Consider the following 23,327-nt stretch of genomic DNA (forward strand, 5'->3'; position numbering starts at 1 on the left):
CCTTACCGATACAGTTCACTACTTTGGAAGCCAGAGAAAAGACGTTTGTTCGAAGAAAAAAAATAACATTTATTGTCTAGTAATTTCTTTAGATTTATATTAGCTAGCATTAAGACCATTTAGTGTTTTTTCCTGGTTAGATTATTCTCCATGTAAAAGACATAGCAAACATTTGTTATTTCTAAAGCATTTACTGTAAGAAAAGAAATATATACACTTTTTTACAAACGCTCAACCAATAAAAATACAAAGAGAATAAAACTGAACTAATCACACGATAGCAGACATGTAGGATGGGACACGATACTAGGGTGAAGAGTCAGTGTGGGGGCTCGTCTGGCAGAAAAGCAGGCTAGGGTCAGAGGTTAGGGGTCACAAAGGGTAGAGGTCACCAGGCCATTCACATTCTTCGTCTGTCAAAATAATAACGTCAATGCTGTTAATTCGGCATATTTGAGGTTTCGGTCCGCATTTCCATCAGTCATTGTTCTGGGGGCTCTGCCCATGGTAATGAATATAGAATGTCCTGTAGGATATCCTGACCCAGAGTCAGCTGTAGGACAGTAGAAAGGTCACGTATATAGAATGTTCTTTAGGATTCTCTGACCCAGGGTCAGATGTAGGACAGTAAAAAGCCACTTTGGTTTGTCAGTGGCCGATCCACTCACTAGTGCAGTCTAGTAGATGACTTCATAGACAGTGGCCTTCTTATCTCCAGAACCTGTAACTATGTACTTATCATCGACTGAGATGTCACAGCTTAGCACCGACGAAGACTCCTTCGACTACAGAAGAGGAGAGAGAGGTAGAAGGGGGGGGGTATAGAGGCAAAGATTAGTGAAAGCTTAATACTCAGCCTTGACACAAGATTTTAAAAAACATCGGTAGGTAGGCCGATTGGAGAGAACAGACAGGTGTGTGTGTACCTGGAATATACTGGCTCCGTACGGTGTCCTCCATGCGTTCAGCAGGTTATCCTTCCCTGTGCTCACAAACCATTTACCTGGTGGCAGAGAGAGCGAGAGAGAGAGCGCGCTTTAGGAATCACATAAAGCTATGACAGCTAATACTGTAGGGGCCAATACCAGAGTACTCAGAGTAGAGGGCTTATAATCGCATCAAGTCAGGATTAGAGCTACTGTATATGAGGACACATGGAAACAGAATGTAAGGCTATGGCACGGTCAGATATCACCCGAGGTCAGATATCAGGTCAGAATGTGGAGAAGAATAGTTCAACAGAATACTTGTATAAAACAGGAAGATTAATACATCACAGTTCAAAATGGAAAATAAAACCACAGATCGAAAGCGAAGATTTTACCCGGCAGGTGGCCTAGTGGTTAGAGCGTTGGACTAGTAACCGAAACGTTGCTAGATCGAATCCCTGAGCTGACAAGGTAAAAATCTGTTGTTCTGCCCATGAACAAGGTAGTTAACCCACTGGTCCTAGGCCGTCATTGTAAATAAGAATTTGCTCTTAACTGACTTGCCTAGTTTAAAAAATAATATAAAAAAAACAGGATACAGGGAGACAGAAGTTGATCTGTCATTAAGTTACTGTACACAGCTAACAAGAAGTCATACACAGACCTCGAGGACGTCAGTCATACAGAGATCTGGAGACATGGTCTTACCACATGAGGCAAACTGGAGTGAGAGCACACAGCTCTCGTGGAGGTGCAGCTGGTACTTGTCTGGCTTGGTGACATGGAGCACCTCTACATTACTGCTCTCCATCCCCACCGCCAGCCACTCTCCCGTCGGACAGTACCCCAGAGAGAAGATCTGGAGAGAGGGAAGGGCAGAGTGTGTGTGTGTGTGTGTGTGTGTGTGTGTGTGTGTGTGTGTGTGTGTGTGTCACTGATGAAGTGGTAAAACAACAACAACTAGGTGGGTAATCACTGATTGCAGTTTGCGCTATTAAAAGTAAAGTATCGCCTTGTTGTTTCAATAGCATCTCTGCTAGCACACAGCTGTGGCTAATGTCCTGTATATAATGTGTGAATTAACAGAGGACTGCCCCAGCTGCCACAACAAGAAGCCCAGTCTTTTCACCTTTACAATTCACTCCTCAGGTATCAAGCTAATATCATCCTGTTCCACGCCAAACCTGTTAATACACTAGATTGTGGGGGCGGCAGGGTAGCCTAGTGGTTAGAGCGTTGGACTAGTAACCGAAAGGAGCTGACAAGGTACACATCTGTCGTTCTGCCCCTGAACAGGCAGTTAACCCACTGTTTCTAGGCCGGCATTGAAAATAAGAATTTGTTCTTAACTGACTTGCCTAGTTAAATAAAGGTAAAATAAAAAAATAAAAATTGTGCTGGGCATGTGATAGGTGATCAGTCCTGCATTATTCTGGATTCTCCTGTTACACAAGGAGGTCCTTAAGAATACACCGTTGCAAGGTGACAGTGAGCTGCAACCAAAGTGCATGAGATCCTTCATCACCAGTGATGTGAGATGCCTGTGTGTGTGCAGGGTGTGCGTCAACCTGCAGTTTCAAGTCGTGAGTTGTGTTTCTCGGGTGTGTGTGTGTCTGTGTGTGTACCTGTGAGGTAAAGTCGTGCTGCTGTAGCTGGCGTCCCTCCCTCAGGTCCCAGGATCGGACAGTGTTGTCCAGCCCCCCTGTCCACAGCTTGGTCCCATCATTGGAGATGTCAATACAGCTGGCTCCGTCTGTGTGACCCTGGAACTGCCTGTGTTGGACAACACACGTTATCAAATATTATAAACTGGGTCAAGCCCTGAATGCTGATTGGCTGACAGCCATGGTATATCAGACCGTATACCACAGGTATGACAAAACATTTAGTTTTACTGCTGACGTTGGTAACCAGTTTATAATAGCAATAAGGCTCCTCGGGGGTTTGTAATATATGGACAATATACCACGGCTAACATGCTGACCAGACAGGACACGTCGCGTGTGCGAGCATTGCAAAATACATTTAGAAATCCATGTTATTCAATTATTGCACCCACACTGCTAGCGTGCGCCAACGAGCGTCTGCGTTGCCAAGAGCTAAAATAGAAGTCATTCCTATTTCTGACGCAGATCACACTGCAAGTCCTGCTTCTCCCATCTCCTCATTAATATAATAATAATAAATGCCATTTAGCAGACGCTTTTATCCAAAGCAACTTACAGTCATGTGTGCATACATTCTACGTATGGGTGGTCCCGGGGATCGAACCCACTACCCTGGCGTTACAAGCGCCATGCTCTACCAACTGAGCTACAGAAGGACCACCTCATTGGTTTATAGAAGCAGGTACCCACGTGCCATCTCCTCATTGGTTATATCCACGTGGGTGATTGAAAGACAAACTGTTTTTCAGAGCGACGTGGTAATACTATGAAGGTTTAAATGCCAATCACCATATAAGTTCAAAGATGAAAAGGCCTGGAAGGAGGAGAGATGACTAGAAACGATTCGGTTGACCGTTTTGTGTGTGGATTAATTGGCAGAGTAGAGGACCTTGTGCATTTCAGGTAAAATAACAACTCAATGTTTACATCCCAGGACAAATTAGCTAGCAACAGCAAGCTAGCTAAATAGAACAAATTAGCTAGCAAGTGCAAGCTAGCTAAATAGAACAAATTAGCTAGCAAGTGCAAGCTAGCTAAATTGCCATACATGTTTAATGCTTTTCGACCTGTCCCCAAATGAATGTAATTGATTCAGAGTTTGTTTTGATATTTTAACCTGCGTGTCGTGATCGCATTTGGTGTGGGGGGACAAAATACATTAATGCACGATGGCGCACGTGCTCAGCCGGTTTGAGTTCCGTGTCAGGGCTGTGTCCGGTTGTTGCGTCGTGCTTAAGAACAGCCCTTAGCCATGATATATTGGCCATATACCACATCTCCTCGGGCCTTATTGCTTAACTGTACATGGTCCTGTGTGGCCCATTTGGTAGAGCATAACGCTTGCAACACCAAGGTTTGTGGGTTCAATTCCCGCTGGGCCCACCCCCATATGTACTCATGATTCAGTCTCTTTAGATGAAAACGTCAGCATAAAGAATATATATTATATCAATTCAGAACATGCTCAAATACACACACATGATATACGACCAGCTCAAGCACACATGTAACTACACTGTACACTCAGAGGTAATACATATACAAGTAACTGCCAAAATAAAGGACACGCCAGGGCAATGTCGGGAATGGAACACGCCAGGGTAATGTCTGGAATGCCAGGGCAATGTCTGGAATGGGACACGCCAGGGTAATGTCTGGAATGCCAGGGTAATGTCTGGAATGGGACACGCCAGGGTAATGTCTGGAATGCCAGGGTAATGTCTGGAATGGGACACGCCAGGGTAATGTCTGGAATGCCAGGGCAATGTCGGGAATGGGACACGCCAGGGTAATGTCGGGAATGGGACACGCCAGGGTAATGTCTGGAATGCCAGGGAAATGTCGAGAATGGGACACGCCAGGGTAATGTCTGGAATGGGACACGCCAGGGCAATGTCTGGAATGCCAGGGCAATGTCGGGAATGGGACATGCCAGGGTAATGTCGGGAACGCCAGGGTAATGTCTGGAATGCCAGGGCAATGTCGGGAATGGGACACGCCAGGGTAATGTCGGGAATGGGACACGCCAGGGCAATGTCGCGAATGGGACACACGTCAGGGTAATGTCGGGAATGCCAGGGCAATGTTGGGAATGGGACTCGCCAGGGTAATGTCTGGAATGCCAGGGCAATGTCGGGAATGGGACACGCCAGGATAATGTCGGGAATGTCAGGGCAATGTCGGGAATGGGACACGCCAGGGTAACGTCGGGAATGCCAGGGTTATGTCGGGAATGGGACACGCCAGGGCAATGTCGGGAATGGGACACGCCAGGGCAATGTCGGGAATGGGACACGCCAGGGTAATGTCGGGAATGGGACACGCCAGGGTAATGTCTGGAATGCCAGGGCAATGTCGGGAATGGGACACGCCAGGATAATGTCGGGAATGTCAGGGCAATGTCGGGAATGGGACACGCCAGGGTAATGTCGGGAATGCCAGGGCAATGTCGGGAATGGGACACGCCAGGGCAATGTCGGGAATGGGACACGCCAGGGCAATGTCGGGAATGGGACACGCCAGGGCAATGTCGGGAATGGGACACGCCAGGGTAATGTCGGGAATGGGACACGCCAGGGCAATGTCGGGAATGGGACACACGTCAGGGTAATGTCGGGAATGCCAGGGCAATGTTGGGAATGGGACTCACCAGGGTAATGTCTGGAATGCCAGGGTAATGTCGGGAATGGGACACGCCAGGATAATGTCGGGAATGTCAGGGCAATGTCGGGAATGGGACACGCCAGGGTAATGTCGGGAATGCCAGGGCAATGTCGGGAATGGGACACGCCAGGGCAATGTCGGGAATGGGACACGCCAGGGCAATGTCGGGAATGGGACACGCCAGGGCAATGTCGGGAATGGGACACGCCAGGGCAATGTCGGGAATGGGACACGCCAGGGCAATGTCGGGAATGGGACACGCCAGGGCAATGTCGGGAATGGGACACGCCAGGGTAATGTCGGGAATGGGACACGCCAGGGTAATGTCGGGAATGCCAGGGTAATGTCGGGAATGCCAGGGTAATGTCGGGAATGGGACACGCCAGGGCAATGTCGGGAATGGGACACGCCAGGGTAATGTCGGGAATGGGACACGCCAGGGTAATGTCGGGAATGGGACACGCCAGGGTAATGTCTGGAAAGGGACACGCCAGGGTAATGTATAGAAAATGAAACACTAGGGTAATGTACACTACCGTTCAAAAGTATAGAATATCTACAGAGGCCCATTATCAGCAGCCATCACTCCTGTGTTCCAATGGCACGTTGTGTTAGCTAATCCAAGTTTATCATTTTAAAAGGTTAATTGATCATTAGAAAACCCTTTTGCAATTATGTTAGCACAGCTGAAAACTTTTGTGGTGATTAAAGAAGCAATAAAACTGGCCTTCTTTAAACTAGTTGAGTATCTCTGGAGCATCAGTATTTGTGGGTTCGATTACAGGCTCAAAATGGCCATTGCACAACTGAGCAAGAGGACAAGTACATTAGAGTGCCTAGCTTGAGAAACAGATGCCTCACAAGTCCTCAACTGGCAGCTTCATTAAAGGCCAGCAAAACACCAGTCTCAACGTCAACAGTGAAGAGGCGACTCCGGAATGCTGGCCTTCTACGCAGAGTTGCAAAGAAAAAAACATATCGCAGACTGACCAATATAAATAAAATATTAAGATGGGCAAAAGAAGACCGACACTGGAAAGAGGAACTCTGCCTAGAAGGCCAGCATCCCGGAGTCGCCACTTCACTGTTGACGTTGAGACTGGTGTAAACAGTGACTACAATTTTACCTCAGATGTCAACGAAAGTCGGCAGGTAGCCTAGCGGTTAGAGTGTTAGACTAGTTACCGAAAGGTTGATAGATTGAATCCCCAAGCTGACAAGGTAAAAATCTGTCGTTCTGACCCTGAACAAGGCAGTTAACCCAGTGTTCTTAGGGAATCATTGTAAATAAGAATTTGTTATTAACTGACTTGCCTCGTTAAATAAAGGTTTAAAAAATAAATAAAACATCTGAATGACAAAACCTTCAAGAGAGTAATTCCAACATTTGTTGCAGCCAAGGATCCATCACTAACAGAACCATTAAAAGGAAAGCGCAATGTTTTAGCTAAATTTGATCGAGTTGTCTTTGCTGAGCAATTACACATGTCCGTATCCATGAGTTCAACTGACTGACGTGTTGGTCATCTTCTGTGTGTGTACGACAGGCTACAGTCTCATGAGCAGCAGCCAAACGGAGCAGTTGCTACAGCTACTCACATGCAGAGCAGGGGACAGACAGACGAACAGCGAAGGGAGGAAGTTATGAATGTAAAAATTAGCATGGGATGGGACCGGAAAGTTCCGTGGTTATAGGACTATTACGGAATGAGGACAGTACAAGACTGAATTTTCACTCGTGTCAACCTCTACCTTGGACACCCTATTAAGAGACTTTATGTTGGTGTTCCCTTTATTTTTGCAGTTACCTGTACAAAAATTAGTGTGTATTAACTCAAAGAAAGAAGTTGCCCTTAACCACACATCTAGGAACAGATCACCATACCCCAATCTTACCTACCACAGTAGGGGGATAATACATTAGCTGATGCTGGACCTGTGGTTAGTAAAGGCTATTCAGTTCTACCTATTACCAACTGGCCATGTATTCTCCTCCCAGTGTTCCTTACCTAACCAGGGTCTGGTTGTGCAGGTCCCAGACAGCGATGTTCCCATCGCTGCAGCAGGAGAAGCAAACCTTGGAGTCGGGGGAGATGGCCAGGGCATAGCAGGCGGGGGCAGAGGAGGTCAGCTCCGCCTTGATGCGTGGGGTGGGCGTGGCCAGGTCCCAGATTGACAGCGTGCTAGCCTCGCCCCCCACGATAAGCGTCCGGCCGTCGGGGAGCAGCCGGCAAGAGCGGATGTAGTTGTCTCGGTTCTGACACACACACACACACACACTTATTTTTGGTCTCTAATTCACAAACTATGAAATAAAGTGGTAGGTATGTGTGTTTTAAAGATCTCTGTAAATAAGCATGACACTACTTAATACATGCGTCAACTGGGTGATTTTGGATAAACGCGTGTATATATGTGTAGCACTCACCAGGCAGTCCAGTTGGGACACGGGACTCTTGTTGCCAGGGTGACTGATGTCCCAGACCTTGACGCAGCCCTTGCCGCCCGTGTAGACGTGGCGCGTGGGATTACTGATGGTGACGGCACACACCACCTCGCCGTGGCTCAGAGTGTTGATCTGGCGAGCATGGCGTGGGATGCCCGGGCCCACTAGGGCGTCCGGAGGGAAGGGCACCGGCTGCATCTGTCCATCGGCGCTAACGTGGAAAGAGTAGGCCCTGAGAGGAGGACGAGTTGGAGGAGGAAGAGGGAAGGTGGACTTGAGGCATGGAATACATTTGAGATACAGTGAGCACCAAAAGTATTGGGACAGTGGTCACGGTCTCTGCACACACACACACTCACGGTTTGCCTCCAGGGATGCCTGATAAGCTGGGGGGCATTCCAGGCACTCTCATGTGAGGATGAGGGTCAAAGCCCACCTGAGGGAGAACACAGAGAGAGAGGGATGAGTACACACTCAAAGATCCATGGGGGCGCACACACAAGAAATGAGGTCAGTTGACAGCGTATTTGGGTCCTACATAAACACAGACACTTAGCCGTTTAGACATGCAATGAGCACATATTATGGGACTGGGATGGAATGAATAAGCGAACACACAAGCACACACCCACCATAGGGGAGCGCCCGTATGCGGCCACGGCGGCAGCAGCCGCAGCACTCATCTGAGGGGACATGTTGTGGAGGCCGGCGTAGGCGGCGCCCGCCAGCTCCCCGTTCATGGTGGCGTGGGGCAGCATTCCGAAAGGACCGGGGTACGACCCAGGCACCGCCAGCGGGGTCCGCAGACCAGCAGCTAAGGGGTACACAAGAGCTGTTGTCAGATGGGTTAATGGAACTGTATTCAGTCGTATTCATATGATGCCAAAACACATCAACTTTTTTGCTCTGAAATGAAAGAGCTCTCTTCAAAACTTGACTGCTGAAATGCAGTTTTTGGGGATTGTATTAAAGGACTAATGATATAAATACCAAAAGAGTTTGAGTGTAGAATCCCTAACAAAAACCAATGTATAATAGTAGGTGGCCTGTAATATCCATGCACCATTTTATTAATTTAGCAGAGCGGCAACTAGGGTTAAGTGCTTCGCTCAAGTGCACAGACTTGGGGATTCGAAACCCCCAAGTGACCTTACAGTTACTGGCCCAACCCTCTTAATGCTAGGCTACCTGCCGCCTTGTAGGCTGTAAGGAAGGCTTGGAAATGGCACGAGGTCAATTCAAAAGGTGTGACTTTTTATCATCTTACTAGGTGGGTGAGGTAGCTCCATGGAGGGGGGCTTGACAAGGCTTGGCCGGAGACTGGGAGTGGCGCTGGGCCCGGGGGTGGAGTCTCCTCTCGGAGTAGGTGTGCTCGACTTCAGCCCAGGCGTACCCGGCTTATCACGCTGCCATGGAAACAGAGGCATTCATTACCCAGATATCACATGACAGACAGAGACAGATAACGAGAGAAAGACAGAGCTGAGATATTCTGCTGAAGGTCAGTTGTGTGTTTCTGTGATCCAGAGTTTAAGTCTTGTTTAGACAGAATTGGGTTAGGTGTATTGAGGGCTTTGGCTACACCCACCATGCCCATCTCTTTGGACTTGAGGGAGGAGGAGCTTGCAGATGAGGCTGTGGAGGCAGGGCTACAGGAGGGGTCCTTCTTCAGGAGGCGTGTCTTGTCCAGCCCGTTCTCCCTGGGGGATGGTAGGCGCGTACCATGTGGGGAGGCAGGGTCCTGGAGGGGGGTCATTCACACAGTGACTCACTCAGTGCCCCACTTCCCCCCCATGTGGAATAGCGTCCTAAAGAGCACCCCATGTCCTATATAGTGCTCTACTTTAGACCAGGCTGGCACCCTAATCCCTATATAGTGCACTACTTTTGACCAGGACCCATATGACGTCCATCTATCTTTGAGCCATCTAGCGAGGCCTAACAGAACATTCAGACAGGCATGTACACGTCAGAAAGACACACACGTTACCTCATTGGAGACATCCACCACCAGGTTGTCATCACTCTTCTCTCCATCACTATCCTGTGGGGACAAACAGGGTCTCAGTCACCACACACACACACGTTATTTTATTGTGTTACTTTTTAGTATTTTTTTACTTTAGTTTATTTGGTAAATATTTTCTCAACTCTTCTTGAACTGCACTGTTGGTTAAGGGCTTGTATGTAAGCATTTCACATGTTGTATGTGACAATTTGATTTGACACGTATCACCCTCACAGCTGCTGCTTACATAATGACTGGAGTCCTTGTCCTCCACTTTTCTCTTCTTGGTGTCGTTGGCAAATTCTGGTCCGTTGCGCCGCTTGTCTGAGTTACGCAAACTGTCAGCAACCAGCAGGGTATTACTCTGCCAAAGACAGGAGGAAGGGATGAAACATGACATTCTACAGGCCACTGCCCTAGGTACAGATCAGCTTCCCTTCATCCCAATGCTAACCTAACATTCGTGGGGAAATCAGCATCAAGGTTCTCCAACCCGGTTCCCGGAGAGAGACCCTCCTGTTGGTTTTCACTCCAACCCGGTTCCTGGATGGAGAGACCGTCCTGTAGGTTGTTTTTGTCTCTCTCCAGGAACCGGGTTGGAGTGAAAACCAACAGGAGGGTCTCTCCATCCAGGAACCGGGTTGGAGTGAAAACCAACAGGAGGGTCTCTCCATCCAGGAACCGGGTTGGAGTGAAAACCAACAGGAGGGTCTCTCCATCCAGGAACCGGGTTGGAGTGAAAACCAACAGGAGGGTCTCTCTCCGGGAACCGGGTTGGAGTGAAAACCAACAGGAGGGTCTCTCCATCCAGGAACCGGGTTGGAGTGAAACCAACAGGAGGGTCTCTCTCCAGGAACCGGGTTGGAGTGAAAACCAACAGGAGGGTGTCTCTCCAGGAACCGGGTTGGAGTTAAACCAACAGGATGGTCTCTCTCCAGGAACCGGATTGGAGTGAAAACCAACAGGATGGTCTCTCTCCAGGAACCGGATTGGAGTGAAAACCAACAGGAGGGTGTCTCAGAGCCCTGCACTACAGCACCTACACCCTCCAGGCCAGGGACAGGTGTGGCTGTCTGTCAGTCAAAACCCTCACATCAAGGGGGGGGCTGACACTTGGCAGAGATTACGCTGATTAGAGGAGTTCTGACGCTTTATCAGTGCTCCCTCTCCTGGCCCTGTCCAGCTATTACTGCTGTAGCTAAAGGGCAGTGTGTGTGTGTGTGTTTCACTTCCACAACCCCTCCCCTCCTCCCCCGGCTAACAGATTCCATTGTGTGTGGATTAGCCCATCATGTTGGAGTCCATTTAGGCCTGACGCTGTCAATGAAATGTGCATCCAGGAGCAGCAGAGCGCGCGCGCACACACACACACACACACACACACACACACACACACACACACACACACACACACACACACACAGAGAGAGAGAGACCCAATAGACAGGCAGGGCAAGGGGCCTCCTCCCCTCTTCCTCCCCCTGCCTCTCCCTCTTAGCCCCCAGCCAAAGGTTCCTTCAAAGTCTCCCTCCCAGGGGAACATTATTTAAAGGCTTTAGAAAGCAGAGCGCTGACCCACAAAACACAAGCAATTTCCCCACTGTCTCTCAGGTCATGACGCTCTCGCCACCCCCACCCCCCTCTCCCCCCCGGGCGGCAGCCGTATTAAACACAATGAGGCCCTTTAAGCGCAGGATCAGCAGAGTGTGTGTGTGGGGGGGGCAATCTGCTCACTGAGGTGTTTAATGCACACAACAATGCCGGGCAGTGGAGGGCGAGAGCTCCTGTCATTGTGTGTGTGCGTGCGTGCGTGTGCATGTCTGTGTATGTGCGTGTATGAGGGCTCTGCTAATGCCCTCATTTGGAGAGAGCGCCAAACAGTCCAGGGCAGATCCAGGCAAATCCAGTAACGGCAGGCAGCCCAACACCCCAGCCCCCTCCCACCCTGCCATGATGTTAACCTCAGAAAACACACATACTTAAAGGCCATGGATGCATTTCTAAATGAAGGCCAGTTTGACATGAGAATGGGAGAGAGGGAGGTGAATCAAAGCAAGGATGGTGGGTGGCACAAAGCTGTGTCTGTGTGAGTGAAAGATAGTGAGTGGGCTTAAGGAATGATTAGCAGGGGTTAACATCAAAAGTGCTAAGGGGGAAACTAGATGGCTTGTACTTTGTGGTGCAAAGTAACATCAGGTCCCCTAGCAACCAGGGACTAGTTGACTCTCTCCTATCATATCATCTAGGAGGGGTATGATGCTTTATTTCAGGAGTAGTTGACTCTCTCCTATCATATCATCTAGGAGGGGTATGATGCTTTATTTCAGGACTAGTTGACTCTCTCATATCGATCATCTTGGAGGGGTATGATGCTTTATTTCAGGACTAGTTGACTCTCTCTCCTATCATATCATCTAGGAGGGGTATGAGGCTTTATTTCAGGACTAGTTGACTCTCTCTCCTATCATATCATCTAGGAGGGGTACGACGCTTTATTTCAGGACTAGTTGACTCTCTCTCCTATCATATCATCTAGGAGGGGTACGACGCTTTATTTCAGGACTAGTTGACTCTCTCTCCTATCATATCATCTAGGAGGGGTATGATGCTTTATTTCAGGAGTAGTTGACTCTCTCCTATCATATCATCTAGGAGGGGTATGATGCTTTATTTCAGGACTAGTTGACTCTCTCATATCGATCATCTTGGAGGGGTAAGATGCTTTATTTCAGGACTAGTTGACTCTCTCTCCTATCATATCATCTAGGAGGGGTACGACGCTTTATTTCAGGACTAGTTGACTCTCTCTCCTATCATATCATCTAGGAGGGGTATGAGGCTTTATTTCAGGACTAGTTGACTCTCTCTCCTATCATATCATCTAGGAGGGGTATGATGCTTTATTTCAGGACTAGTTGACTCTCTCTCCTATCATATCATCTAGGAGGGGTATGATGCTTTATTTCAGGACTAGTTGACTCTCTCTCCTATCATATCATCTAGGAGGGGTACGACGCTTTATTTCAGGACTAGTTGACTCTCTCTCCTATCATATCATCTAGGAGGGGTATGATGCTTTATTTCAGGACTAGTTGACTCTCTCCTATCATATCATCTAGGAGGGGTATGATGCTTTATTTCAGGACTAGTTGACTCTCTCCTATCATATCATCTAGGAGGGGTATGATGCTTTATTTCAGGACTAGTTGACTCTCTCCTATCATATCATCTAGGAGGGGTATGACACTTTATTTCAGGACTAGTTGACTCTCTCCTATCATATCATCTAGGAAGGGTATGACGCTTTATTTCAGGACTAGTTGACTCTCATATCATATCATCTAGGAGGGGTATGACGCTTTATTTCAGGACTAGTTGACGCTCTCCTATCATATCATCTAGGAGGGGTATGATGCTTTATTTCAGGACTAGTTGACTCTCTCTCCTATCATATCATCTAGGAGGGGTATGAGGCTTTATTTCAGGACTAGTTGACTCTCTCTCCTATCATATCATCTAGGAGGGGTATGATGCTTTATTTCAGGACTAGTTGACTCTCATATCATCTAGGAGGGGTATGATGCTTTATTTCAGGACTAGTTGACTCTCTCTCCTATCATATCATCTAGGAGGGGTATGACGCTTTATTTCAGGACTAGTTGACTCTCTCCTATCATATCATCTAGGAGGGGTATGATGCTTTATTTCAGGACTAGTTGACTCTCTCCTATCATATCATCTAGGAGGGGTATGACGCTTTATTTCAGGACTAGTTGACTCGCTCTCCTATCATATCATCTAGGAGGGGTATGATGCTTTATTTCAGGACTAGTTGACGCTCTCCTATCATATCATCTAGGAGGGGTATGACGGTTTATTTCAGGACTAGTTGACTCTCTCCTATCATATCATCTAGGAGGGGTATGATGCTTTATTTCAGGACTAGTTGACTCTCTCCTATCATATCATCTAGGATGGGTATGATGCTTTATTTCAGGACTAGTTGACTCTCTCTCCTATCATATCATCTAGGAGGGGTATGATGCTTTATTTCAGGACTAGTTGACTCTCTCCTATCATATCATCTAGGAGGGGTATGATGCTTTATTTCAGGACTAGTTGACTCTCTCTCCTATCATATCATCTAGGAGGGGTATGATGCTTTATTTCAGGACTAGTTGACTCTCTCCTATCATATCATCTAGGAGGGGTATGACGCTTTATTTCAGGACTAGTTGACTCTCTCCTATCATATCATCTAGGAGGGGTATGATGCTTTATTTCAGGACTAGTTGACTCTCTCTCCTATCATATCATCTAGGAGGGGTATGACGCTTTATTTCAGGACTAGTTGACTCTCTCTCCTATCATATCATCTAGGAGGGGTATGATGCTTTATTTCAGGACTAGTTGACTCTCTCCTATCATATCATCTAGGAGGGGTATGACGCTTTATTTCAGGAGTAGTTGACTCTCTCTCCTATCATATCATCTAGGAGGGGTATGACGCTTTATTTCAGGACTAGTTGACTCTCTCTCCTATCATATCATCTAGGAGGGGTATGAGGCTTTATTTCAGGACTAGTTGACTCTCTCTCCTATCATATCATCTAGGAGGGGTATGAGGCTTTATTTCAGGACTAGTTGACTCTCTCTCCTATCATATCATCTAGGAGGGGTATGATGCTTTATTTCAGGACTAGTTGACTCTCTCTCCTATCATATCATCTAGGAGGGGTATGATGCTTTATTTCAGGAGTAGTTGACTCTCATATATCATCTAGGTATGACGCTTCATTTCAGGTATTTAACTTGCGCTTGCCAAGGCTGCAGCCATAGGTAACAGGAAGTACTTACTGTGCCTGGCTCTCTCTCTGTTCCCATAGCAACGATGACACACAGCATCAAGGTGTCGAGGACACCAGGGCGCACACGAGGGAGGCATGGAAAACACACAAAAAGAAACAGAGAAAAATAAAATAATTAGAATCCAGAGCCGTGCACTTGTTGTTTTCAGTATATTTATTATTAACAAACCCAATGATAACAGTCCAGTCCGTTCTCCTCCCTCTGTCTGGCTACGTGGGCGAGCCAGACAGACTCCTCCTCCTCAGATGCAGGCCCAGCAACAAGGCCGGGTGGGTCTCACCTCTCAGGTGCTCGGCCTCCACTGAGTGTTTCCTGTCCTCTTTGCTGGCCAGGTGGGGTGGCGGCACCACCAGGGCACTGGACAGGGCGAGCAGACTTGCCCCTCCCCCCAAATGGGCCGGGTGGAGCCCCGCGGGGTGGGGTGTGAGGGGGACATGGGAGCTGTGCGCGTGGGACAGGTGCTGCTGCTACAGGAGAGAGGAAATCAATTACTAATTTATAATCAATCAATACTCCCCAATCCACTTGAAAGTGTGTCAATCAATAGAACAAGCCATTAACACACTGATGGAGCAGAGTGATCAATGTGAAAACCTAGAGGAATTCATGACCCTTCTGTGTTTCATCCAGAGGAGCTTTCTACGATGTGGCCTTCTTACAAATAATGGCAGAGCCATAATCCTCTCCCTTCAAAACACACACACACACACACACACACACACACACACACACACAGACAGAGAGAGAGAGAACAATACTGACAGCTGGGATCACAGCCCAGAGCTTGAAGAGGAAGGGAGGAGGGGGTTGGAGAGCCCCAGCTGCTGCCTGCGGGCCAGGGAGGGAGGGTGGGTGGGGAGGAGAGGAGGGCTCTGGTGGATTGGGGGCGTTTAGCTGTCAGGTCTCGGTCTCTTTCACACCAAATCAGGCGCTCGTCTGAGCGTGAAATGCCTTTGTGTTCCAAAACATCATTATTGCGTCTTCAGACAGTAGCCGCAGGAATCAAACCTCGGAGATTTGCCGTGGGGGGAGGGGGAGGGAGGGTCTCGGCGGGAGAGTGGGGGAGGGGCGGTGGTGAAGGTCAACCCTTCTCTTTATCTCTAATTGACTAAGCCACACCCCCCACCCCCCTCCTCAGAACCACAGGAGAGAGACGCCACAGCACTCTAACCCCATACCTACTCTTTCACAGCGCTAATCCCTGGGCTTGCCCGCCAAACACACACATACCACCGAGCCCTTGTTCCATGTGCCAAAACAGCATGGCAAGGAGCGCTCGCTCACACACACCTCCCCCCCACTGGTGAGAGTAAATGGAGGGGAAGTATTGGTGGAGGCTGTGTGTCAGGGGGTGTTAGGGTGAGCCGTGGAGGGAGGGGTGAGGGTGTCCATGCTTCATTACACTCATTTAACACACACAAACACGGTGACTGACAGCTTGGTGGGGGGGACCAGACTCTCAAACCCACTTTATACACACTGGAATCCTGCAATTAAGACTCAAATGGCAACCGCCACCCCCGCCACAGCCATCAAACCCACCTCAGCCTCCCCCTCTTCCAAAGCCTCACAGAACCGTTGAGAAAATCCAAACAGCCAACACACAGCAGCTACGCATGTTGTTATGGTTACCAAACACAGCAGCAGCTACGCATGTTGTTATGGTTACCAAACACAGCAGCAGCTACGCATGTTGTTATGGTTACCAAACACAGCAGCAGCTACGCATGTTGTTATGGTTACCAAACACAGCAGCAGCTACGCATGTTGTTATAGTTACCAAACATTGGTCTAAGGCAAAGCATCTCAGTGCTAGAGGTGTCACTACAGACAACCTGGTTTCGAATACAGGCTGTATCACAACCTGGATTCCGGGTCCCATAGGGTGGGGCACAATTGGCCCAGCGTCGTCCGGGTTTTGCCGGTGTAGGCCGTCATTAGAAATAAGAATTTGTTCTCAACTAACTTGCCTAGTTAAATAAAATAAAAACTAAAAATATGCATGTTGTTATGGTTACCAAACACAGCAGCAGCATATCCCGGTAAAGAACTGTCACAGACATGTCGACATTTCACTAATAGCATGTCACACATACACACTCTCACAGTACACACACACTCTCACAGTACACACACACTCTCACAGTACACACACACAGGAAGTTGCAGTAGAGTGTATTTACAGTGGATGGTAGGCCGGGAAGTCCCCGTACCCCAATGATGGCGTTGAGTTCAGCCATGGTGACCTGCTTGGCTCTCTCTACCGCCTGGACCACCTGCTGCTGGTGCTGCATGGGCACACACAGCGTTACACACGTAATATCCTGGGCCTACTACACAAAATGTACTGACAACATATATGCACACACACACACACACACACACACACACACACACACACACACACACACACACACACACACACACACACACACTTACCTCCTGTGAGAGGAAGGGGATGACTTGTGCACAGATGGTGTTGAGCCTCTTGGCAATCTCTGTCTGTTGGATGGAGTAGAGAGAGGATGGATGGATCAGTATGGATAGTGCAGTGACCATCACAGCTTAGAAGATACATCCAGCAGTGCCTAGGGGCTGTCGGACATGAAAACATTCCCCCTTGTATTCACACAGCCATGTGCAGGTCAACTCCAGCTGGGGTTTATTCATCAGTGCACAGCGTAGCAAAACAGTTTTGAAATAGAGAGTTTCTTAATGGATTCATTCAGGTATATCCCTCCCCATTTGTTCCTAGTGAATACATCCCAGTTCAACTGCACCCGATATCCTATATATGATTAAATATTGTGATATTAGACATTGAAAATGTATTGTGAGGGTTAAGACAATTTGAACTTTACAAATACCAAAACTGTGCAGTTTTATCAGTTAGGCTATATTAATATGTTGAAAATAAAAGTCTAAATTAATTAACTAAGTCTTATTTTGTATACTACTAAGATACTAAGATTATTTAAAGCTGCACTATGTAACTTTTTGGGCGACCCAACCAAATTCATATAGAAATGTGAGTTATAGATCTGTCATTCTCATTGAAAGCAAGTCTAAGAAGCAGTAGATCTGTTCTATATGCACTATTTCTGTGCTACCTGTTCTTAAAAGTTTTGTTTTTGCGTCTTTTACTTTCGGTTTTGTACACCAGTTTCAAACAGCTGAAAATACAATATTTTTGGTTATGGAAAACTTCTCTCACAGCGGTTTAGATGGTACAATGATTCTCTACACTATACTTGCTTGTTTTGTCACAAACTGAATTTTTATCAACCAGGAAATGGTGGAGAGATCATAGTAATGAGAATGTGACAATTATTTCAGAAATAAAAACTAACATTTGAATTATCTAGTCATTAACATTTCAAAACGATTATATCGGATATCGTATATTAGGAGTAGCATAGGGTAGAAGAGGTCTGACCAAATATCGGTAAACCCTAGTGTGCATGTGATGCTGGAGATGTCCTGAAGGATAGCCAGACATGTCTAACTGCTTTCAGGACCAACTGCCGCCATCTGTCAAGATATAGGATCAATGTTGTATTGGTCCAGGTCTTTATCTCAATGAGAACTACCAAGTTAAATAAAGGCTCATTTAAAAAAAAATTAAACAGTCAATATGGGTATGAGTGACTATAAACAACTCACTGGAGAGAGGGCTAGTTAACAGCTTGCAGCCTGCCACAGTTCTCAGAAAACACACGCACCGTACACACACACACAGCAATGAATCATACCGAGGCTCCTGCCTTGCTATCATGTCAGCCTTAGATTAAGTTTCACCCTCTGCCTTGCTCCTATTCCCATCGGTGCTTTAAGATAATCTCATCACTCCTAATTTAATTTCGTCCCACTCATATCCATGGCTGGGCATCCGGCCCCCGGAGGTGACTGCGATTGGCTGGATACCCTATACCCCCACGGAGGCTGCAAATCAGATGATGCAGCTCAAATTACATATCGTCCAATCAAATTGATCCGAGGCGGGTCAGGGTACAGGGGGAATTAGAGGAGCCTTCGAACGCAGTAATAGGACATTACACACACACTCGTAGACAGACAGACACACACAAACAAACACACACACACACACACACACACACAATCCCATTTTCTTTTGAAAAGCGAGTGAGAAATGGAGTCAGGGCCCATGGGCCGTATGTATTGAGCTTCTCAGAGCAGGAGTGCTGACCTAGATCAGACGCTTGATACATTCAGATCTCTGTGATATCAGATGCTGGCTACATTATCAGAAGAGATCCTCCAGCCAATCTTCTAGCAGCCCAGCCTTTGTGACACACCCTAGAAAGAGCCAGCCTCACCGGTTTCCCGTTAGCACACCTGCTTCTGTCTGCTGCTGAGCTCGTAGAACCACAGCAGCTGGCCTAGAATACACCTGCCTAGCTCCTAGAACCACAGCAGCTGGCCTAGAATACACCTGCCTAGCTCCTAGAACCACAGGAGCTGGCCTAGAATACACCTGCCTAGCTCCTAGAACCCCAGCAGCTGGCCTAAATACACCTGCCTGGCTCCTAGAACCACAGCAGCTGGCCTAGAATACACCTGCCTAGCTACTAGAACCACAGCAGCTAGCCTAGAATACACCTGCCTAGCTCCTGGAATACCTGTAAGCCAAGAAAAGACCTGCTTCTCCCACTGTGCTTTCCTAGAAGCGAAGCACCATCTCTGAGGGGTATTCTTAGCCGGCAGATAGGTGCTGCAAGCCGGGAATAGGCTGAGTTCCAAGACACTTTGGGCACTAAACCCACAGGAGAGCATTAACAGGGATTCATTAAGGAACGGTTAAGGGAATCATTGCGCGACCCAGAGCCTGAGGCCCAAGTGGGTCAGAGGAGCCAGAAAATCATTGGGCCAATAAAAGTCCCTCACCTCACCCATTTCTTACCCAACCCAACCCCAGGAGACAGACAGCGTGGAGGTTCACACATGCCAGGGGCTTACAACGAAAGGATGGCCTTTGGTCATGGAGCAGACTTCCACTCTGATTCAGAACAATAACCAGTGTGTTCAACTATGGTGGTAGGGGACAACAAATCGCACATCGAAATCATGGCAAGTTGTCGAGTCATCAGCTTGTATATCAGTGACGAGGACCTACAGGCCATAGGTCAGAGAGAGAGAGAGCCCGACATGGACTAGGAAGACATGTTGAATTCCAGATCTACCCTGAACCCAAAGGCACTTCTGGATCTATACTACACCTGAGGGCTGGATAGGCTAAACTTCCCTCTAGCCTATCAGAGGGCAAGATGGTGCTAGGCCTAATACCATACTGCTTCATTAAACCTGAATAAAGACGTTCAGGTCTACATAAAGTGGGTAGGTGTAGGGGTTAAGGATAGGTTTGGAATTCAGCCCCAATACCCTAATATGAGCAGCAGGAGAATGGGTCTGCACTCCACTCTCCTCCAACTTCATTCAATCAGGCAGCGGTGCAGACAGAGGGGAGGCAGGCCTGGGGCTGGTGTGGCCAGAGCAACTGGCTACAGTGTGGCAGGGGCAGGGATACAGCACTCACAATACCACCCTCTACTGAGACAATGAGCAGAAATGACATCTTCCCCACAATAAGAGACATGCATTACTATCAGACACAGAGACAGACAGCAAGACAGAGACAGACAGACAGCGAGACAACGAGAGAGAGACAGCGAGAGACAGGGACAGCGAGCAACACAGAGCGAGACCACACATAATCCTTCCTCAGCAAACCACCCAGGCTATTCCACCTCCAATTTCCTCTGTCCTGACCAATCGATTTCTGTGGTAATTACTGGTAAATGCTGTGAGCCAGAGTGCTCTGTTCCTGTGGGGCAAGCCTGTGTGTGTATTGAGGAAGAGTGCTCCTCTGCATTTTCTCGATAAAGGACTCTGTGATTGATTCCTATGCCCTCCCCAGCCCAGCCTCTTCAATGCAATAAAACAGGCTACTCCCCCAGACAGTACCAATCAATCAACAGAGTAATTCATCCTGCCTCTGAGCTCGTACCACCAGGTCTAACTTGAGAGAGAAACAGAGCACCATCCATCACTGATAAACCCTCACACACACACACACACACACACACACACACACACACACACACACACACCTATCCTGGCAGGCTAAAAGCCCATTTTCTGCGTGAATACACACACACACACACACACTATAGGAAATAGTAAGAGCGAGTGTGAGCAAGGCTTACCTGTTTATGCATTTCAATGTTCAGCCCATAAGACATTTCATAGTACTGTGGATGACAGAGTTGTAATCATTAGGCTGACAGTTTATACTTCCCTTTCCTCTATCTTAAAGAGAGGGCTAGTTAACAGCTTTACCTTTTCAAAGAGTATCGTAAGGCATCTCAGTCAGTCTCCCCACCCTAACACCACTTGTCTTTTCCTACTAGCACTGACCCAGCTGATAGCTACTTTGAGGGAAAATGTACTTGCTATGACTGTGATATGTGGTTGTGTCACCAAGCTATCTTAAGATGAATGCACTAAATGTAAGTCACTTTGGATAACGGCATCTGCTAAACAACTAAAATGCAAAAAGGACAAAACAACCTCAGAATGTAGATATAGATATATATAGAGCTAATGTAGTGGAAATCAATGTGTGTGCATAGGCCTGTGTGTGTGTAAGCAAAAAATTAACATTGACAGTATGCTAGCAATGTGGCGATAGTATCAATCCAGACAGTGATAGTGCGTTAACATCTAGAATGTGTGTGCTGATTGGACTCACCATAACATAGTGCCTCTGCATCTCTGTCTTCTCACTGGCCAGCTTCTCACACTCCAGTTTCAAACTGCCGAGGACAGAGACACTATCAAAATAAAACAGGACGCCGCATAGCCACCACCACCAATCCTGAACACATACCCAGAAGACATTCCAAATGTAGTTCAGATAAACATATCTAATGTGGTCTATAGGGCAGAGCAGCATGGTCTGGAAAACCTCTTGGAATCATGCAGGACCAATATTTGTTTACCTGCTGCATAGGCCATTAAGACATTCTAGGTCATATGGCTATGATAGCAGCAGTCTAGCCTACTGCCTGCTACTGTTATCATGCAGGGCACTTCATCGCACTCCTCTCCCCCTCCCCAGTCCCACATATGGCAACATGCACAGTTGCACACATGGGGAAATAAGAGGTGATTTATGAAAATCTGACCTCGACTCTACCCTCTGGCTTAAGCACATCAGCATGGCTTAGACCTACCACAGTCTGAGCACAAAAAGTGTGACATTGGCCTTGGAGTGTATATGGGTGGGTGGGTTGTGTGTGAACAGCCACTCACCTGTGGTACTGTGCTTGGAGGAACTGGAACTCCTCTTTGATGCGGTCCAGTGACTCTGGAATGGTGAATTTGAAAGGTTGGCCCGGGGCCTGGTGGGGCGTCTATCAAAATAAAATAAAAAAGCCACATCACTCAATACCTGACCGTTTGTTTCTGCATCATAGATGTAGGCTAATTAGCAGTGAATTACAAACAGCAATACAGCATCCAAGTGCGATGTGCGCTGCCAAGTGCGCCTAGCCCCAATTACTGAGAGTGCATCATGTTAAACTCATTACAGAACTGTTACAGGCTGACAGCCTCTAAGCCAAAGACAAACAAAGGGGCTTCGCCCGAGATCCGGGACCGACCCGCCATCGCCGGTATACAGAATGGTTCGACATGACAAATGAGTGCAGAGAACCTGCGGATGGGGGATGCGTTTCACTGGCCAACCTTACCGGGTGTCGACCCTGGGGGAACATCGTTCTACCTCCGCAGACGTCCTTTTCCTAAAAAACGTCTGGTATCAAAATAGGGACCGGTGTGCGGATGCTCCACCTTACGATAAATGCATCCTAGGTCCTTCCGAGACTGGCCGTAAAATGACACAGCACGTCCGACCGTTTGTCCTCCTAGATCTCCCGTCAACTCCTCAACAGCGGTGGCCCGGCGACGGATGCGCGGAAGAATACTATTTCTTTACTCCAGCATACGACCATGTATCAACCGTAAAAACAAGGGATACGGTCATCCAGAGGAGAAAAACAAGAATGGTCTTCCTCTGTTGTAGGCTGTGTGATCCTGTCCACGCAGAAATATCCGAATAGCCGAAACTCCAGTTGTAGTCAACGGAGCCAAGACCACAACGCGCTCAGGGAAGAAGCGTAGGCTACTAGAACATATCCACATAAGTTAATTGTAACTTGACTTGCCGTGTTAGCTTGTGGTGAATGCTCAACATAAATTACTATTCGTTATCCGAATAATAGCCTGTACTCGATGAAACGCAAGATTGAAGTATTTTCCAGTCTAAAGAAAGGTTTCGTAAGGGGAAAATGTTGTTAGTTTTGATAATAACTCCCACTATCAGCGCAACAATGTAGCGTCAAGCCTCGCTTTACCCCAATGGCAACTTTCTCACGCGGTTTCACACTCCCCCAGCTAACCAGAAAAGGAACTGCCCCCGAAAATTTACACGGACCAATAGGGATTGTCTTTCCACGTGGGATAATGACGCAATATGTAGAATCCACCACTAGATTTCCTCTAAATGCATTCAAGTGTGTCGATTATTTTGAGCTACACAGACACCAGCCAATCCCAGTGATGGATAGGTTTAGCGAGGAGTAGAACACAAGGCGGCTAGTGTACTGGAGAGTGACAGATCTCAGCTGTCAATCAAAGTAACGTGGCGACATCAGAGGTCCTTA

At 47.6% G+C, this 23,327-nt stretch overlaps 1 protein-coding gene across 3 annotated transcripts; it reads right to left on the reverse strand.

The window, feature by feature from the left end:
• Nucleotides 1-44: 44 nt before the first annotated feature.
• On the reverse strand, nt 45-23,061 carry LOC118370856 (transducin-like enhancer protein 1). Of its 3 annotated transcripts, none has more exons than XM_052461133.1 (20): nt 22,356-23,061; nt 21,916-22,016; nt 21,353-21,416; nt 20,808-20,852; nt 17,023-17,085; nt 16,797-16,871; nt 14,864-15,050; nt 14,572-14,588; nt 9,962-10,078; nt 9,697-9,750; nt 9,295-9,447; nt 8,974-9,112; nt 8,339-8,538; nt 8,066-8,142; nt 7,689-7,938; nt 7,270-7,517; nt 2,555-2,702; nt 1,638-1,788; nt 927-1,003; nt 45-785 (listed from the first exon to the last, which is right to left on the reverse strand). In XM_052461133.1, exons 1-20 carry the CDS (start codon nt 22,377-22,379, stop codon nt 678-680), a joined length of 2,298 nt encoding a protein of 765 aa, XP_052317093.1. In that variant the 5' UTR covers nt 22,380-23,061; the 3' UTR covers nt 45-677. The 3 variants fall into 3 exon arrangements, with proteins under 3 accessions (XP_052317093.1, XP_052317091.1, XP_052317092.1); XM_052461131.1 differs by having other exon boundaries at nt 16,767-16,871; nt 22,356-23,060; XM_052461132.1 differs by having other exon boundaries at nt 8,339-8,520; nt 16,767-16,871; nt 22,356-23,058.
• Between the last annotated feature and the right edge of the window lie 266 nt (nt 23,062-23,327).

This window comes from Oncorhynchus keta, chromosome 14 (assembly GCF_023373465.1).
Source record: "Oncorhynchus keta strain PuntledgeMale-10-30-2019 chromosome 14, Oket_V2, whole genome shotgun sequence".
NCBI classification, from domain to species: Eukaryota; Metazoa; Chordata; class Actinopteri; order Salmoniformes; family Salmonidae; genus Oncorhynchus; species Oncorhynchus keta.

Excerpts from the sequence above, each read along its gene's own strand:
- LOC118370856 (XM_052461131.1), bottom strand. The coding sequence starts at position 22,379 with ATGTTCCCCCAGGGTCGACACCCG. Across the intron at positions 20,853-21,352 it reads TGCAGAGGCACTATGTTATG|TACTATGAAATGTCTTATGG; the intron begins GTGAGTCCAATC and ends TGTCATCCACAG. Across the intron at positions 786-926 it reads ACGGAGCCAGTATATTCCAG|TCGAAGGAGTCTTCGTCGGT; the intron begins GTACACACACAC and ends CCTCTTCTGTAG.